The sequence below is a fragment of the Coturnix japonica genome, chromosome 6 (assembly GCF_001577835.2).
Source record: "Coturnix japonica isolate 7356 chromosome 6, Coturnix japonica 2.1, whole genome shotgun sequence".
Taxonomy (NCBI): Eukaryota; Metazoa; Chordata; class Aves; order Galliformes; family Phasianidae; genus Coturnix; species Coturnix japonica.
This window is the reverse complement of record NC_029521.1, coordinates 16775946-16795695: the sequence shown is the minus strand read 5'-3', so window position 1 is coordinate 16795695 and position 19750 is coordinate 16775946. Positions and strand designations below refer to the sequence as shown.

At 39.8% G+C, this 19750-nt stretch overlaps 1 protein-coding gene across 4 annotated transcripts in view; it reads left to right on the top strand.

Moving 5' to 3' along the window:
- The window catches only part of PANK1 (pantothenate kinase 1), a 42341-nt gene extending 23013 nt beyond the window's left edge, over positions 1-19328 (top strand). For all 4 annotated transcript variants that reach the window (XM_015866785.2, XM_015866783.2, XM_015866784.2 and 1 more), the window contains 6 exons: positions 2215-2567; positions 11158-11411; positions 13337-13513; positions 13916-14039; positions 17130-17255; positions 17900-19328. In XM_015866785.2, the coding sequence (XP_015722271.1) occupies positions 2232-2567; positions 11158-11411; positions 13337-13513; positions 13916-14039; positions 17130-17255; positions 17900-17959 (1077 nt within the window). In that variant the 5' untranslated portion in view covers positions 2215-2231 and the 3' untranslated portion in view covers positions 17960-19328. The remainder of the gene's footprint in view (positions 1-2214; positions 2568-11157; positions 11412-13336; positions 13514-13915; positions 14040-17129; positions 17256-17899) is intronic.
- The last annotated feature ends 422 nt before the right edge of the window (positions 19329-19750 follow it).

Here is a 19750-nt window from a genome sequence, read left to right as displayed (position 1 = left end):
CAGCTCTTCTTAGTTGTTAATGATTTAACTGTGGCTTCTTAAAAAGCAAAGATGTTAATGTCTTAGCAGTCATTTATGAGTAACTCCTAAGTAAGTTGTTAGTGCTCACACCTTTTTTGCCAGGTTTGTATTTGGTAAGAGGAAGGAATGTGTCTACCCTCTCGAAGATTAAATCTATGCAATAGCTTCATAGCAGCTGTCGATATAGATGGATTGTAGCAGAATTTATGTCTGCGAGGTAGAATGGAGTGTTGCTTCTGGTTAGTGTTAGCTTGGGTTTGTATGGCGCAGTCCAGTCATGCTGCACTTTAATATTAAACTTTTTACTTGTGTAGTTAAGATGCATCCTAAATGGAGAAGACTTACTGCTCCAGTATGACAAAGTAATTAAAGTTCTCAGCAGCTTAAGTAAAGATTTGTGCAAATCTCTAATGGGATTGATGTCCTGAGCTCCACTGTGTTATAATGCAGTATGCTGTGACTGGACTATTTTTACCTAAATATTTCTCTTCTAATTCCAAAAGTGATTGAGTTACAGGTTACTGCATGGTGAAGTGTTTTGCCTCATCAAAATAAAGTTTGTTTTTAAAACACTTGAGTTGTTCATGGTTCAGGGACCCCACATGCCAGACCTCAAGATGGACTTTGTATCAGCGCCTTGACATCTTGCAGCTTGTTGGGAGTGGGAAATGAGTTTAAACAGTCTTTACAATAGATAATAGTAGGTGCTCTTAGGGAATGTGAACAGTAAGCAAGGGACTTCATGGGAGCTTCTTTGTGTTCTCACTGTACTTATAGAAAGCAGGGAGGAATTTATGATTCCATCATTTGTTATACAGTACTGGAACAAAGCAGCTGTTTTAACATCTGGCACTAAAAGGTTTTTCCTTTTTTTTCCCTTCTGCTTGTAATAACAGCTGTGAAATTTAGAATCATAGAATACCCTGAGACTTATGAGCTGCTCAGCCAGCCAGGAATGAGGCATTGGCTGAGCTCTTTGTGGTGAGAAGTAAGACTCTAAGCTTCTTTTAGCCTGGAATTTAGTAACTTAATGCTGCTCTGTGCTCACCTGAGGAAGAAGTGTGATCAGTATCTGATATACTTACTCAAATCCTTCCCCAAGTTGTTTATAGCTGGGTTCACCAGTAGAAAAAAAAAAACAGTAATGCTTATGGTGTCCATGGTTTGCAGTTCACCTCAGCACTAATTTGGGGTGCCCTGCTTGGGAGGACTGCATTTCTATCATGTCAGCCTGCTTCTTGCTGCAGGCAGGGAGATGACTGTATGCCTGCTGTTCTTGAGTACTTGTGATTTATATTTGTCTAAGAACTATTGCTAGCTGTTGCTTTCTGCAGTACCTGTGCAAGCTTCTCACTTCTCGTTGCTTCATCAAGTTACCTGGCTTACTGTTTAAAACTTGTGCACATATATGCAGAGCAGGCAAACTATCCTGATTCAAGTAGTGGCATGTGCACACTGAGAAGCAAATAATGGCATTTATTACATAATTGTCTGATAATCTAATGCATGCACTAGCAGAAAAGATGATTATCAGTGGGTTTTAAACACCAAATGTAAAACAGCTCATTCTCTTTCTGCTGTTATGTGCAAGAATTGTAACAGAGATGCTAATTCTGTGGGTTGGAGTGACTCCCAGCAGAATGGGAGAGTTACAGGGTGCTGCTCTGCAGACAAAGCACTGCGACTGTGGGAATTCCGATTGGTGTTCCCTGATTCTCTGGTATCAGAGGGGGAATTGTAGGTGTTCAGCAGTGGGAATGTGACTCAAGAAATGTTGCTCTCCTGTTTGGTTGTGCCCCCCCTAGATTACTTTAAGAATTGGTGCTGGGAGTCAGACTGGGTGGAGTGTTGTGGATGTACCCTATCAGGAGGTACTGACTGAAGCACTGAATGTTGTCCTGGGAAAAGTATTTTGTGTTGCCAGAACCTGCTTCTTCAGAGAAGGATTTTTTGGGACTGTCTTCATTCTTTTTGTTGACTGAGGCTTTATGGAGTCTTATCTTAGGATATAGTATATATAAATTGGATGCATAAGTGACCACCAGCTTTCGGATACAGATGCTGTAACATTCACTCAACACAGGATTCTGTGTTTGAATGACACTGTCATTCAACAAATATTTTAAGTGTTGTGGCTAACCTGTGTACTTATGGTGTCTTTCTCTTTCTTCTCCCTCATACCCCCATCCTTAGCGTTTCCATGGTTTGGAATGGATATCGGTGGAACGCTGGTTAAACTGGTCTACTTTGAACCTAAGGACATTACTGCAGAAGAAGAACAAGAGGAGGTGGAAAACCTGAAAAGCATTAGGAAATACCTGACCTCCAATACAGCCTATGGTAAAACTGGCATTCGTGATGTCCACCTAGAACTGAAAAATTTGACTATGTGTGGACGCAAAGGAAACCTGCACTTCATCCGCTTCCCCAGCTGTGCCATGCACAGGTTCATACAAATGGGAAGTGAAAAGAACTTCTCCAGTTTGCATACTACGCTCTGTGCCACAGGAGGTGGAGCTTACAAATTTGAGGAGGACTTTAGAACAGTAAGTGAACATTTTGTGTGGGTTCAGTGGAAGCGCCTGGGTGGGAAGGAAAAAAATAAAACCAATCATGGGATTCTTTTTCTCAATTAAAACTTGCAGAGAAAACACAGTTTGCTCATCAGAATTCTTTAACAGTATTAATGCATATTTGCTAATTGCTGGAATTGCTGAGAACGTGGAGGGGGCAGGGGAGGATGTGGAGGCTGGTGTTTATTCTCCCTGAATTGTTATTGTGTTGTGTGTCTTAAGTAAACAGTTAGAAACCTACTGATGTGGTGATCAGATGCCTTGTAATCAACTGAGGGTGTATTACCATAGCTTTGAGACTTCATTGAGGAAGTCACTGAGGAGGCAGTTGCCTGTCATGCTAGTTATCCTATACCGGAGTGTGTTCTTGCAGAGATTAACCTGGGCTATTTACTTAAACAGTTCTGATACTTCTGTCCCTAGCTTCCAACCTGATGTTGATGGTGAGGGATGGCAGCTGGGGGTGACAGGTTACAGTGGCTGCTTATCTGTAATTGCTTCTGTGTAGAGAGCTATCGTGTCCATTTAACAGCTGGTTTTAAATGACAGTCTTTGACTTTGTGCTTTACTTTTAATTCCAAGCATCCTGCAATACATGCAGGTTTTTCATAGTTAATACCCCTCACCTATCAGGTGACTAAGAGCCTCCGATTCCTCAGGGGAAGAGAGTTCTGCAAGAGGTGAATAAGAACTCCAACTGTTACTGTGTTGTGCAGTGGCTTTTAGTAAGTGCAATGTTTGACATTAAAGGAGCCAGTTTAGTGGGTGACTGTCAAGTTGCTGCATTGCTGTAGCAGTCCACTGCTAGTACCAGATCTTTTGTCCTTTAGCTTGGTTGCAAGTTGCATGTTAGGCTCTACTGATGATTGAGTTTTCAAAAGGGAGGGGTTGTGTCTTCCTTGCATTGTGTAGGTAATGTCAGCCACCATGAACTGAGGTGAGTCCTAGCACTAGTCAGTGTGGCCTTAATTTTGGTTCTGGAGCATCCTTGCATGTGCCCAGGGATGATTCGGGTCACGTTATCTAGTGACAATCAGAGATCATTTTATGGCTTTCTGAAGAGGCTGATAATTCCTTTTGAACACTCAGTATTCTGAAATTTCTCTTTTGTGTCATTGAGTGCTAGCTAGAGTAGCCTCCTTAATAAGAAAGTGTGCATACCTTATTCCTATGGCTGTGGAACTGAACTGGAAGTTATTTGGTTGCATTCAGAGCATGACATCTTTCCACATAGCTTTAACCTTGTCTGCTGAAAACAGGCAATTGTCAGTGAGGGACCAGTTTCACCAAGTTCAGCTGGATGCAGTGTTAGAAGTTGTAGTTGAAGTTGTGGCTAGCTGTTGTGCAAAAATGAGGTCTCATAACTAATTGTTTATGGGCATAAATCCTGTGTTGTGTGCTACAATGCTTACGTGCAGATAGTTAAAGAAAAACACTATAAAGGTGTCTGGAATATTTTACAGCATTGTGCAATCAGTGGAGTGCACTTACACCTGAGGTGAGTGCTTTGGACACCTTTTGTTGGAGCTACTCAATCCACACTGTCATTTAAAGCAAACATTTCATGGCTCAAGCTGTGATATCCGCAGAGCATTACAGAAGCAATATACTGTCGATTACATGAAGGTTTGCTTGTTTAGTATCTCTAGAAGGGCGAAGTGTCCTGGGTATGAGTGCTTAAATTGTCATGCCACATTAGCTATTTTAACAGCAGCTGGCTGTCTCAGTGTGTTCTGCTGACTAAATTGACGCTGGACAACAGGTTCAGAAGTGCACTCAAAGTACTAAAATGTCTGATCCAAATATTTATTTGCTTTAATGTACCTACAGAAGTAGAGAACAAGGGCCAAGTCTACTATCCTGCTGCTGCAGAACTTGATATTATATAGCGCCTTGTAGGGGGGAGGCTTTAGATCTTACTGTTCCTGTTAGAGGCAATGTGGAAAAACTGAAGTATGGTTCTAGAAGTTAATTTCTTGAAGAAATCTGGCAAAGTGCCGTGCAAAGAAACTCATGAAATGGCTGGCGAGGTAATGTAGTTTTGTTCTAGTTCTCCTTTTCCCTGCGCACGTGCTTTTAAGTAATTTGTCTTACATAGTATTTCTAAATGTTTGCAGGACTTCCAGGATTGTGTAGATTTAAGATGAAAAATCCAAATGTTATAAAATAAAGTACTCAAATCCAAAAGTAAGTTTGCTTTTAAAATTGTGGTTATTATTTCTACTTAAAATAAACAAGCAAATACTTTCATGCTTTTCTATTTCGGTGTTTGATCTTGGATGTCTAAATAAGTTGAATAGGTTTGTACTAGACACCTCTATTGCTTTTGTGTATTTAAAAGGTAAAACTGGGAGTCATCTTTTGTTTTCCTGAAATCTGGGCTCATAGGAAAGCTATTACACTCATGGAGCCAACTAGGTTTGACCATCTGACTGACCTCCCTGTCTTGTGATCCATGCAGAAACAGACCTGGAAAAGTTGTCAAGGACTTGCATGATGACTGCTAACAATAATGATCAGTAGCCTTCAAATCATTGAATTCACCCCTAAAATCTGAATGCTTCCCTCAGAAGTAGGAAAACTGAGTGCATTCGTTAAACTAGACCAGTGAAATAGTTTTACCAACCATATGGTTATACTTCATGCTCATTGAAGAGCATCAGCAAGTAATTCACTGAAAGAACTGTTTCCAGCTTAGGTTTTTCTTGTGTATATGTGACAGGTTTTTTGTTTCTTTTTTTCCTTCTCTTTTTGAGCAACTGGTCTTTATGGCTTATCATTACTTTTAGATAACAGTACTAATAAGCCACTACAACAGCTAATTCTGATCATTCCTCTCTTTTCTCCAGCCATTTATCATCTCTCCCCATCTTCTATAAATGTTTAAGCCACATAATCTCTTTAGATATGGAAAGGACATGGACTTATTCTTATGTACCTGTAATATGAAGCTCTTGTGCTCTTTGCCTCTTCTGTGATAGCAGTCATGCTACTTTGACAGGATCATGCGATTATGAGAGATAAACTTAGACTATCACTTAGATTTCTAAAGCATGGATCTCCACAGGGTGAGGGAAGAAAGGATTCTTCAGATCTCTGTCTAAAGCCTTCCCTATTGCAAAATTCCTGTTGCCTGATAATTGGGGAGTCTGATTTGGCTCCACTGAAATTTCACTGCTGGTTTCAGTGGAAGCAGGACCTGAGCCAAAAGCCAGTGACTTAGTAAGGCATGTTGGAAGGTGGGAGAGGAAGTCTGTTACCAGCACAAATTTAGATTTTGACCTTCCCTATAATTTGTAAGAAAAAATAACTAGTTAGGAAAAAAACTTATTCCTTCCTTAGCACTGGGACATGAACAGAGTGTCTGTGGGTGACTAGGAGACTGTATTTCACAGGGTGGCTGGAGTTGGCAGCACCTCAGGGCCCTTCTGATCCACACCATACTCAAGGAGTAACAACAAGAGCATGGTGCATAGGACTATGTCTTAGTGACTTTTGAATATCTCTAAGGAGGGAGACTACTTAACATCTGTGGGTAACCTACACAATGCAGAAGTGTTTCTTGGTGTTCAGATGCAATTTCTTGTGCTTTGGTTTGTGGCCATTGCCTGCTGTCCTGATGCTGGGCACCACTGAGAATAGCGTCGCTCAGTCTTCTTTGCAACCTGCCTTCAGATATTCATCTTCATAAATAAATTAATTGCCCTGTTTTGTAGGATGTGTGAGCTATGTAACTCTAGGTTTGCGTGAGACTAGCAAGAGTCATGCTGCATCTCAATTGTTTGAGGAGGCTGGAAATCTCTGCTGGGGGTTATAGGTACTGGACTGTAGCATAGGAAACTGGGCTGGAGTTAAGAGTCATCTAGTAAGCAAGTGAAGTAGCCACTATAACTTCCATTAGTGCCACTGCAGGATGCTAGGGAAACTCAGGGCAGTGGGGAGTGACATTGTGCATCTTCTCTCCATCAATAGAGGGAAGACATCCTTCCAGCCACCTGGACAAGAGGGGTTGTGCTGTGGCACATGCCAGGCTGGTGCTTTACTTCCCTAAGTTGATACAATGTCCTGCATTCTGTTCTGCCTCAGTGGATGTTACGCTGACCTTTTAGTTGCTTTAGTCTTGGTCTTTTTTGAATCTGAGTGGATGTTTTCCAGCCTCAGGGTGTGGAAGGAGCTGGGAGGAGTATTGCATCAGAGCTCAAAATGGAGCAGGTTTGGAGGCAGGGGTTTTGTCTGAGGTCAGAGCAATCAAAGCGTAAAGCAAAGTATGTTTCTATAAAGTGAAGAAGCGGTAATGGGAGGGAGATGGAAAGCAAAGATAGACTGAGCTATTATATATAACAAAAAGAAAAAAAGGGAGCAAAGCCTGGAAGGAATATACAAGCCAAGGTAATGCAGTGAGCAAGGCTGTTGTAGCTGATGACTAAAATCTTGCATTTCTAGCAGTTTGTTACAGAAGTATTTTCCTCTTTCTCGTTGGAAGTCCAAGACACAGATGATCTCAAAACTGCATCTAATTTTTGATATTCCAGAGCTCAGAGTTTGAATTTTCAACGAGATGAAACCTTTCACGAGCTGAGGGATGTATGCATAATTATGCATGCTGATGTTGGTCTGTGAAGCTTTTCCCATCTGCAGGTAGGTCATGGCTGCCCTCAACTCATCTGAAGAGGACTGGGATGTTTGGTGTTCTTGCCTGAGGTGGAAATATTTACACGCTCAGGAAAACAAACATGACCCAGGTCTTCTGCTCCTGTGATTCCAGTTTTGAAAGGAGCAACAAGTCGTCACTGGTGGCTTTTTCCTTTCAGGAAAGCTTTGTTAGCTGCCCTACTGTGGTCATACCGTGGTGTTGATCTTGCTGGGTTTGAGTTACAGTCATACTGTCTGATGTGTGAATACAGCTAGAGCTGGCTTGATGCTGTGCATATTATAAAAAAAGCCTTGAGCAGGCAGCATTTTCCATGCTCCTTGGATGTTTAAAACCAGAGGGGTGGGCTTTCATTTTCCTTAGGATTGGTCTGTGCGTGGTAGCATGGAACCTTTTGCACATCCTTGAAATAAGCTCTGTTTCAGGAGTTTGTTGCTGAGACTCAAACTGTCACTTGGAAGCAGTTGCCACTCCCTTACTGTGTTGCATCCAGATATTGAAATAGTTAAAGTCCTGAGTTCCTGCTTTTGGGGGTCCTGAGGTATTCTTTGAGGTTCACTGTATTCTATTCCCTTCCTTCCCTCAGTATTTGAAAACAGTATGAACGAGGAATTTCTAGGGTCTAGCCATAGGGCAGAAAAAATGTTCCAATATAAAATGTATGTATGGTTTTCCTGTAACTATTGTAGATTTTCCCTTCAGGACCATGAACACTGCTCTGTTCTGCTGTTTTTCCTCTCACAACACCACTTTCTGACATAAAATCCTTCCAGAGGGGGATGCATGCTGAATACAGTTGTGGGAGTGCAGAGCAGGTTAAGTAGAGCAGTATGTTGTCTGCCTTCATACCAATGGATGTAAAGGACTGGAAAATATCTACAAATACCTACAAATGAATTTTTGTAAAAAGTTGTAGGACAAACATCCAATTAAAGTGGGCTTACTCACAGAGCTTCCATTTTTCTTCTGCATTTCTGCATGTAAACTTCAGCTCCCACAAGGGAAGCGGTTTGTATAGCTGAAAGATGAGGATGAAGTGAGTGGGGTGAGGTCAGGTGATGGCAGCAGGAAAAAAAAATCCATAAGTCTGCTCGTACATTAGTTATGATGTCTACAGGCACATCTGTTTTGTGATGCAGCTGAGCTGCTTCAGTCATTGTGAGCAAGGAAGGAATAGAGAAGAAGCAGTTTTATACACAGTGAAAGGGACTGGGAAGGGACTGTAGCCCTGGCTCCAGCTCCTTGTATGAGGCTGGATTACTGTGTTTCCTGCAGCTGTGGCCTGATAGGTGCTGAGGGAGAAAAAGGCTGGTGGCTTGTTGTTCTACCCAGAGCCTCCTTAGGTGGGGTGGGTGAAGAGCTGGTGGGTCTCTGAAGGCAGGCATCTGTGTGGAGTGCTGATGCCAGGCTCCTGCCTTCCAAAAATGAGAAACAGATTGCTGTAACTGTGCAGAAAAGGAAATTTTGTTTTCTAGCAACATTATACATGAAAGAAGGCAGCATACAGTTTTTCTCCTTACGGTATATCAGCTATTATATTTACCATGAAAAGAAGAGTAAATTTTAATATCTTTTATATGTGGAAAGTTGGACCTAATAAAACTTATTCTTGAAAGAAACCTCTGATTAGCTTCTCTTGCTCTGTGGTGGGCTGAGCAGAGAGTTGGTGGAAGCAAGGATTTTGTCTGTGTTTCTGCTCTGATGCCAGAAGTGCTTTTCTTTTAGGTTTATATTGCTTGCTGGTATTTTGCAAGAACTCACATTTCCCTAGTTGTGAAAGCATAATAGTAGTAGCTGGTTGTCTGGCCTACAGGGTGGGCAGAGGTTTAAGCAGAAAGGGCCATAAGTCTGCTAGTGACTCCTGTTGGGGCTTCTGTTTCACAGCATGCTTGTGCATACTGCATCTCTGTTAGGTCATGTTCTGTTGTGCTGCATTTAGTTTATACAAATAGAGTAAATGATGGAAGTGAGGCTTTTGGAACCCTTCAACCAGAGAACTACCATGACCCGTATAGCTGTTGTGAACAAGATTCTGTGTGCAAAACTTGTGGGTTTTAAATAAAAGAAATACAGCTTCAAACTAGCCATGGCTTTATGGACTGTATATAATACTGTGGGTGAAGTGTGCAAATCATTTACTGTGTGAATCCCTTTTATCATAGTTGGTCTCTTAGTTGGAGGTTTTTTCTCTAATGACAAGAAATAGCTGAAATCCAAGATGTTTGCAAAAAAATAGCTCTAAGATTTTTGTAATGTTTCTTTAATTTCCACCCCCTCAATTTGTGAGTATTCCTTTCATTTGCCTGGTAAATGGTTCGTCTTTTATACTGCCCTTCTGCCATTGAAATTTTTGTAGCCACATAGTAACAAAGAAAACCATACAGAGATATTTCTGATGTAGCAGGGGAAATGCTGATAAACAAGAAATGACCCCCACCTGTGTCTGTTGTCCTATGAATAACTGGATTAACAGTGAGGTCTTTTAATCTGCTTGGGAGTTTTCGTTTTTTGCTAGTTTTTGTCTTGTATTATTTCTCTTTGGTGGTTTTGAGTGCTGGCAAGCACAAAAAGAGGACAGACCTCAACAGTAGAAGAGCTTTCAGTCCAGACAAGTTAGAGCTGCACAAGAGTGAGAAAACTTAAGGGGAGAGATTTTAAATAGCTCAAAAGAATGTAACCTATTGGCTGTGCCTGTTCCACAGAAATAACTTCTCTTTATAGTGACTTAACACAGCTTCCAGAATTAGAAATAGGAGGGAAGTAGCCTCATAAACCATTAGCTGTTAAAAAAAACAAACCAACACACACATCCTGTAATATGCAAATATTTGAGAAGCAGCTCTGATCTGCACAGCTTCTTTTTGCTGTCAGTACCCTATTGCTCTTTCTGGTAGAAGTGGAGCAAATGAGATGCATTGCACAGATGTGAAGATTCTAATGACCTCAGGATTTGGATAAGCAATTTTTCTATTCTCAACTCAGTGTCATCTAGAAAGGAAACTTCCTACAGATTGTCACCATATCCTATTTCTAGAAATGAGTCTAATTTCTAATTCTGGTAAACAGAGTGTTGTGACACATAGGACTGTCCACTGTGAAGTGCTGTCCTGGGTGGCTTGTGAGATCTGAAAGACTCTCTGTTTTAAGCTCTTAGAATTTTTTTCTGCCCTCTGATAGAGTTTTTATGTACATTATGCTGGGGACATCTGCCTGAGGTTGGTTTTGTTTGCTTTTTGGGGAGCATTCCCAGCATTTGGTGAAAAAATATCTTTTCTTGAGGCATTTTAAAATACTGACTGTAATTTCAAGAAACAGCTCTCAGGTCGCTGATGAAATGCTGTAAAATAACATTGTATGTGTATAATCCACTGCATACTTAATGCATATTATTATAAAAATGAGTACTTTGTAGAGCCTGAATTATCTTCTTGTCTAACTGCGGTTTCCTGACCACACTGCTTCTACTAAATACTGCATTAACTTGTGGGAAAATGTAGTTGGATGATGAGTTAAAGCACTTTGCATCCTGAGGATTGCTGCTTTGCCCGCAAGTGTCACATGCAGCCCTAAGGCTTCAGAGGGCATCTCTCTTGGGTTGGCAATAAAGGAGAAGGTGTTTACTGCCACCGACAGTAAATGAGAGGGAAATATTTCCTGGACTGCTTGCAGAGCATAAAATACTTTGAAGATAAAGGAACTGAAGGGCAGTGCTTGCATGGCACGTTGTTTTGAGAAGAACCTGTTGTCAGGCCAATAGCCATTTCCTTTTGATTTCATGCTTAGACCTTTGCACTGCTTAAATAGTATGATGGTTTTCTATTAAAGTGATCATAATGCTTCATCAGAACCTTTTCTCCTTCTCTGTGTGGAATTATATTAAGAAATATTTATTAATTTCTTGTTCCATTCCAGATTGCTGATCTGCAACTCCACAAACTGGATGAGTTGGACTGTCTGATCCAGGGCCTACTTTATGTTGATTCTGTTGGTTTCAATGGCCAACCAGAGTGCTATTATTTTGAAAATCCTACAGATCCTGAACAGTGCCAGAAGAAGCCTTACTGCCTTGATAATCCGTATCCTATGCTGCTGGTTAACATGGGCTCGGGGGTCAGCATCCTAGCTGTGTATTCTAAGGACAATTACAAGAGAGTCACAGGATCCAGGTAAATATTTATTCATTTATTTGCTTAATATTTCAACAGATAGGAGCAAACACTGGCTGTAGATGCAGCTCCAAGTTGTGTTAATCTTCCCATGTCTTTCAAATCAGTAGTTGCAAAACTGGAAATAGCCCAGGTTTTTGTCAGAGCAGCGTTTGGATCAGTGAAATCACTTATCCACCCAGCCTCAGAGCTGCCTTGGTCTCTTAGTGTTCTTTCCTACTTCTTATCTCTTGCTGTGAGTTACTGAGGTTGAGCTGTCCTGATAAATGAATGTTTTCCCTACACTTTGATCCTCCATCATTGCCACAGTAGTGAAGGAAAAACATCTGGGCTGAGCGAAAACCTATTACTTAATAGTTAGGATACGTATATATAATACAGGAAAACTTTGTAGAATTGCCTCCTGCCACTGGATTTTGGCAGAGGGATCTTTGTGTATGTTGCTTCCTTACTGATTGCAGCAGACTCTGGATGATGCTGGTAAATTAACAAATAGCAGTGTGTAAAGACTAGAATTTGATTATCTGTGTTCTTGAGCGTGGGTATGATTTCTCCTTGTGTCAGCTAGTGCTCTCTGGAGTCATTTGTAAGACACAGCTGTGCTTATGTGGTTTCTGGCCTGCGTTCAGTAGAAGATTAAGATGTGGTCGTTATTTAAGAGCTTGGGAGTTAAATGGTGTAGATGCTGAATTTTGCTCTTAATGTCACAAAACAGCTTGAGATGTGATTAAGTTGACTCATGGATGTGACCGCAGTAAATGTTTAGTTGTAGGAACTACTTCAGTCTGGACGTGCATGTTTTCAACTAGTATTAAAAGCACACATGCATCTATGTACTTTTTCCCTCATTGATACGCTTTGTAATAGTAATGAGGACTTTAAACCAAAAAAAGGTCCACTTCAAAAGCAACAACCAGAGAAACTCTGATGTACTTCTAATCTTTCCATTACAAAAGGGAAAACATGACTGCAGTGGGTTGTTGACTTGTTACAGATGGTGAAATCAATACTGTCGCATGGCTGATGTCAGCTTCCCGCTGTTCAGATATTGAATGTATTAGAGCACTACTGGCTGTGTTCTGAAAGACTTTCCTATAATCTAACAGCACTGACTGAACAGTGTTCTTGTCTTACCTTCTGTGATTTTTGTGAAGTGCAAATTTGTCTCACTGCTCCTCTTGTTTCAGTGGCTCCAGTCAGCATGACTATGCCAATAAGTAAACTTTATCGAAAGTTAAGAAGGAATAAGGAAGTATGTAGAGGTTAGGAAGTTGAAGTTCATGTCTGTAAAGACTGCAGAGTCCACAGTAGAATTTTAATTATGAGTTTAGAACCTGTTATACCTAGTTGAATACTCCCTGCTAAAGTCTGTAAACACTGTACTTCGTCCTGTGCGAGGTTTTCAAATGATATCATTCTCCTTATTCAGAGCTCTATGGAGGCCAAGGCTGACATTCTGGGCTGATGCTTTGCTTTGAACAGAATCCAACTAGAGTGTTCCCTTCCACTGCCGAGGGGACAAGATCCATTTTAGCTGCTCACTCTTGCAGAGATACTTAGCTTTGTTTGCCATATATTCTTTTGTCATTGACTCAGGTGATCTGCTGGTTGCTAATTCTTATCCAAAGTAAACTTGCTAGAGTACCACCAGTGGCAGACTGATGTAGAGAGTTGGATTGAGCCATATTCTCAACTAAGCATTTCTTTGGCGTGATTTCTCCTGTTTAGATATTAGGAAGAGTGGTTCAGTTAGAACTGTGAATTTGTGTTAAGTAGGAGCTCAGCAAAGGGTGTCATTCTTCACTTCTTCGAGGGTTGCAAGGTTATCATTGGTAGCTGTGTAGACCATTTTGAAACCAAGAGTCTGAAGAGCTGTGGTGATAGCTAGTTCAAGCTGCTGATCTGAAAGAAATGTGCTTTTCTAGCCTGGGAGGAGGAACGTTCCTGGGCCTCTGCTGCTTGCTGACTGGCTGCGAGACATTCGAAGAAGCACTAGAAATGGCTGCAAAAGGAGACAGCACCAATGTGGATAAACTGGTGAAGGACATTTACGGAGGAGATTATGAGCGGTTTGGCCTTCAGGGGTCTGCTGTAGCCTCAAGGTACGCTTTAAATAAGCTGTTTTCAAGGAGTTCATAGGAAACATACTGGGCGTGCTGAGCTGAGTGCATAGTCCCTGAACTATGCACTGTGTCCATGTGGAACTGTCACTCTGAATGTATCATGTAGTTTGTCCTTGGATCTCTCACCTACTTCTTACCTTTTTTTTTTTTTTTTTAAACCATATACAAGCAGTGCTGTATGTAGTTTGCTTTCATTGAATTACAGTTACTTAATGTAGAGGCATCTTATTTCTTTGTATTTTCAGTATGATCACTTTTCACATTTCATTATGGCTAAAGTTAACGGATATCAAATCCAAGTGAAACATATTAAATCCGTTTCTAAGAGCTTTTAGCACTCCTAAATACCTTGTGTTAAAAGGAATGACTTTTCTCCCACAGCTTTGGCCATATGATGAGTAAAGAGAAGAGAGATTCCATCAGCAAAGAGGACTTGGCCAGAGCTACTTTAGTCACTATCACCAACAACATTGGTTCTATTGCTCGCATGTGTGCATTGAATGAGGTAAGATGGTGTGTTTACTATGAGCTTAAGCTGTTTAGCAACAGCACAGTAACGTAATCAGAATACAAAAATTCAGATTGCTGGTACAGAGGATATGTAACTGGCCTTAGTAAATATGCATCTATTTAATGCTCTGTTTTACCTTATTGGATTTGTCATGTATGCTTTGGTGCAAAATGTAAGGTACTTTGATCTTCAGAAGTAGGGAAGAGGGCAGAAAGCTTGGCTTTAAAGCTCTGCTTGATCCATTGATCAGCAGCTTGGAGCTGCCCAATTGTTCTCAAACTGTAGTAATTATGAATGCCTTAGTAATCTAAATTAATGCTTTTAATCACTTAGGAGACCTTATTATACCATGACAGATTGTTTTATTTGGCTTGTTTCCGTAGCATGATGGATTAGAATTGTATTTTGTATTACATCTTCTTGTAGATCTGGTATCTACTATATTGGATCAGACAGAAAATGTAGTTTATTATTATAAGTCAGACTCCTGTTAGTTGCTTGTTGCATTCCTTTCTTTAGACATGGTAACTAAGATGGATCGTTGAGTACATCTTCCCAGCTTCCTATAAATATTTAGGAATTTCTTTTGAGCTATAAGTTCCACCCTTCGTTATTATACAATAACTGATCTCTTTCTGTCTCATCTCCAGAAACTTGCCTGTTTTCTTTTTTCATTTGCTGTTTTTAGCTCTGCAGAACTCTCTATTAAAAAGAAAGAGTGCTTTTTAAAATTTTTTAAAAGAAGTAATCCCAAACCCCAAACAAACTCCCAAACCAGCGTCTGATCGCTTCATTGGGTGCTTTTTTTCATTGTTGTTGCTTTGAGAAATAGCAGGTAGTTAATAACTTGTCACTTAATCACAGCCTTTCTTGAGTGGTAGTGGCTGATCTAGAACTTACTGATGTGTCTGAGTACTGAAATCTTTCTTCCCTCCATCTGTTACTTTACTTTTTGAATCTCAAATTTCAGCTACCATTTTTGATTCAGCTGCTAAATCTCCTCAGCATTTCTATACCATTGACTTTTTACTTTGATTCTGTTGGTTAACTTTGTATGCCGATAAGTGTTTGTTGCTAATATCATTTTCTATAGCCACTTATAAAATACTTTGAACAACAGACGTCTGTGTGTGCGCATTAAATTCTAGTGGTAACCTCACTTCATTGTGAAAAGTGGCTACGTACTATTTTTTTTGGCAGCTTGACTTTTTTCAGTCCTGATGATTCTCTTTCAAGTCTTCTCTTTGCTTTCAGCTTCTTTACAGTGTTGCCTTGTGGCATGGAGTTCAAGCAGCATTGTACAGGGCTATCAAAGCATGGAGAGTTGCAGCAGGGAACAGCGTGTGATGCATTCAGAGGAAGAAATAGGCTACTAATGAAACTAATGCTTCTGAGTCATGGTGAAGAAGTTGCTAACTTTTATGTTTTGTGGACAGACTTACATAAGAGCTAGGTGTGATTCGCAGCATTTTATGGAGAAGAGTAGTTTGATATATTGAGTCCTAGACAACGTCAAAGTAAAATTTACCCAACGTTTGAGAAATTTCTTCTGTGGCTTTAATAAAATAAAACTTAATTCAGTGGCTTTGTATGTTATTTACAAAGGCTTCAAATGTGGTGTATTGTTGCATGGCAGCTACTTTCTAGACAACATTACTTTTTCCTCAAAGAAAGCTATTGTTCTGATAAATACTCCAGACACCTGAGTTGTTTTTACGAGATACAGCTCTAACTTGCAACAGGTCTGGTGAATGAAATAGCCAAATGAGAGCTGTATGCTTAGAAAACAGTTGAATTTGCTATTATTTTGTGAAATGTTGAGTGTATTAGATTAGGGTTATAGTGAAGCTCACTTTGACAAAATCAATTTATGCCCTGAAGCATGAGTTTTCATAATTTTTTTCAGTGATTGCAGCCTTAATGTTGTACTGAAAATGACTTGCATGTGTGCAGGAAAAAATGAGGCTGGGGAATAAATGAAATACTTGGCCTGCAGAACTTCAAAGGAAAGTTTACTTGCACAAAGTTGGCAGGAGAGTAGAAAAATTCTGTAGCCTGGAACTGTTTGGCTGCACATCATTGGAAACAGTTTGTTCTAGGCACAGCAGATCTACATAAAGGAAACCAATCTGCTTGGTTTACACTACTCACACTAGCAGAGCATGTAAGCATCTCTACAAGCCTTCTTGTGAAAGTATGTGCAGGATGGATTTTCTTGCATTATTGATAAATTCCAGTGTTCAGTTAAACTGACAAATATGTGTGTATGTAATACATGCCTTACTCAAAGGTATACTACAGTTTTCTACTGCAGGGCAGTTGAATAGTTGAGCCAAAACCCCAGAGTGGAAGAGTGCATATCATTGCCAGGATGCTATAGTTTGGTTAGCTTAAGCAAGTGTTTCATCACCAGCCCTTATGAATTAAAGCTTCTGTCTTTCAACTTCAAATACTTCAGCTGTGAACAATTCCAAAGTAAGCTGGCAAGACTCTCTTAAGAGATAAAGTAGCTCATTTTCTAAATTCTGAAAAATGCTGAAGCTGTTTTCTTGTCAGTTCTAGTTGATAGGAGATGCCTTGATTTCACAGTTAGAGATTGTTAATGTTGGAAAAGAGAGCTGATAGGAAACTTGCACGTTAATACGCAATGCTATTCTAATCGACAAATGTGACTATTAAGTTTTTAATAATTTCTATACTTCGTGTTAAGTTCTTCTTGCTTAAATTTCTGATAACAGCAGCTTAATGTGTTAACTTTCTCTAGAGTTATGAATCTTCTTAATGATGTATTTCTAATGTTCCCTCAGTACTCTTGTGGAAGCTTAGGTCATGTGCTTCTGAGCAAAAATTCCCCATCTGCTTTACCAGTCTCTCACTCTTTGGAATAAATCTTTGCTTCTTTTCTTGCAACATTTATAGTGGTGGTCAATAACTAGAATTATTTTGAGACTTCTCTGTCTGCAGACCAGAAATGTAACTCAAAATACCCATATAGCTTCATAGTAGAGGCAGAAGTACTTGTTGAATGAGACAAAAAGTGCAGCTGAATCTTAAGTTTTGCTGATCTGCTTTTCAATTTTACAGAACATCGACAAAGTGGTATTTGTTGGGAACTTTCTCAGAATTAATATGATTTCAATGAAGGTGCTAGCATATGCTATGGATTACTGGTCGAAGGGACAGCTGAAAGCTCTGTTCTTGGAACATGAGGTAAGGAAATAAGTGCTGAAGTGCTGTTGGTAAGGAAAAGGTCTTCTGGTTTTTGGATTTTTGATGGAGTTGAAGGGGAGAATTTTCATGATGTTGCTTCAGAGTGAAAGCACAAGTTCTGCATAAATATTTCCTTATGGGTTCATTGAAAAATACCCCTCCTTGACTTCCTGGGTTCACCACTAATCTTGCGTTATTCATTGCTAAATGTTGCACATCTTAGTCTGCTTCCTGACCCTGGTACCAAATGTGCCCTGCTGTGGGCTGTTCCCTATAAACCTCAACTAGAATGGATTTTGGCAGATGCTTTAAGGGGATTGTCAGGTGGCTGTGTTTATAAGGGAAACCGCACTGCCTCCATACAGCATCTTTACAGGGGTTCTGTAGTTTTATATGTGTGTGTGTGTACGTATATATTTTTTACTGTTTTAGAGAACTGTATAATACTTTCCTTGATATAACACTCTCTTGGGCTTAAACAAGATCATATTGTACTGTAATGGAGATACAGAAAATATGTGATGCATCAGGGTTTATCTTGTAAGAAAGGTCTTTTTAATTGCATTACTAAAATGGGAGGCTTTACATGTTCGTGTGTCTAATTTGGGAGTTTGATCAGTTTTGTTTTCTTGTCTTGTTTAAAGGGTTATTTTGGAGCTGTTGGGGCGCTTTTAGAATTGCTTAAAATGACAGATGATCAATGATGAAGCTGTGTGAAGAGATTTCTACTGCAGATGCTGCTGGATAAGAGTGAAAGCCACTACAAGGATGGAAATGAAGCCATTATGATAGTTCTACCTGCTGGATTTGTAAATAATTTAAAATCCTTTTAGCTGATCTTTAACTTCTGGGTTTTGAGCTTATACTTCGGAGTTCATACTGGGAATACTGAGATTTTTTTTCTGTACACTGTATTTTTTAGGGGGAAAATGTGCAACGTTGCCAAACATAACAGAGTTTATGGAATTATTTTAACTGTATACTGTTTAATGTAGGACCTGTGATATAAGGCATCTGCTTTTCTTCTGGGGTTTACTGATTAGTGTGGTAATTTTAACTTCATTTAGTAATCACTCTAGGAGATTTTTTTCTTATTTTCATGACGTTTCATGATTTGTTCTTGGTTTCAAATGAAACTACAAAGCTGATGCATTTTACTGTGAAAACTCGTCATTGATTTGTTGCCTTTTCTCTTTAGATGAGATGCTTTTATTTAACACCTTTCCCTCACCCTGCCAAAAAAATAAATTAAGTACAGGCTTCCTGTGGCTATGGGAGTTTCTTGGCAAGACCCCAAGAAAACCTCAGGAGAAGAGGGAGTGTGTGATTAAAGGTTAATTCTTCAGTTGTCCTGATTTTCAGGATCAGGAACAGGCTGCTAACTTGACACTAAAATGAAATCCTGTTACTGTTGGAAGTCTGCTTAGTCTGGGGAGCTCTGTAGTATGGTAGTTATTTATATGGTACGTACTTGGTGATAGATGGGAAAGGGAGGAGATTACTTCAATTTATTTGAAGACTTTTCTGTAGTCTGTGATTCCTAAGTTGTTGGTGATCAACAAGCATTAACTGCATTATCCAAAGCCCAGCTTATAAAGCTAGAAAGATTATTACTGATGCATTTTCTGTTTTCAAGCTAAGGCTTGCTTTCCCTGCAGGACACCAAGGTTTAAGTGTATGTTCCAGTAAGTTATTTTCTACCTTGGTTTGACTGGTGGACCTCTCTATTGAGGTGAGACCCTTCTGAAATCTATGTACTCAGCTGCATAGTGTGGGAAAGCTTGCTTTCCCTAGGCACCTTGAAGGCTCATGAATCAGAGGCTGAAGAAGTCCACAGCTTGTTTTGTCTTGTAGAACTGTGTGTCATGTCACATAACATAAAGGGCTCATCGGAGGGACGGTCTAAAATTCAGACACGTGTATTATCCAATATATTTTTGGAAGGGGGGGGTTATTCACTTTTTTAATAATCATTAATTTCCATATCTCACAGATGGTGAAATGAATTCATACTAACCCAATTGTTAACATGTCTGATGGAAATAAAGACCACCACTGTTTTGATGACTTTAATGCGTCTGTGGTATTCATTTCTTGGAGTCAGTTACATGACACAAGTAACTGCTTTGTGATGTATGACATATTGTTTCTGTGGTAATTCTTTGGTGCTTCACTTTTTAATTCTTCTGTTATATTTCTTCGGCCTTTGAAGCTTTCTTGCCTTTTTTTTCATAGGTTGTAAATAGCAACAGCAGAACGTTAGCATGTTGCAGATGATGTCTCACGCAGCACTTAATGTGAGATAGATGGGAACACTTCTCAGTGCCTCACATTTTTCATGGGCAAAATGAAACTTTTATTAAGCTTATTTACAAGTTTTAGCAGCAACTTAAATACTTGTTCATTTTTAAAGGAATATTCAGAAGAAACAGATCTGTACGTATGGAGGTCAGGTGCAGGATCTTTGAGGTAGAATCTTCTACTGACGTTGATTC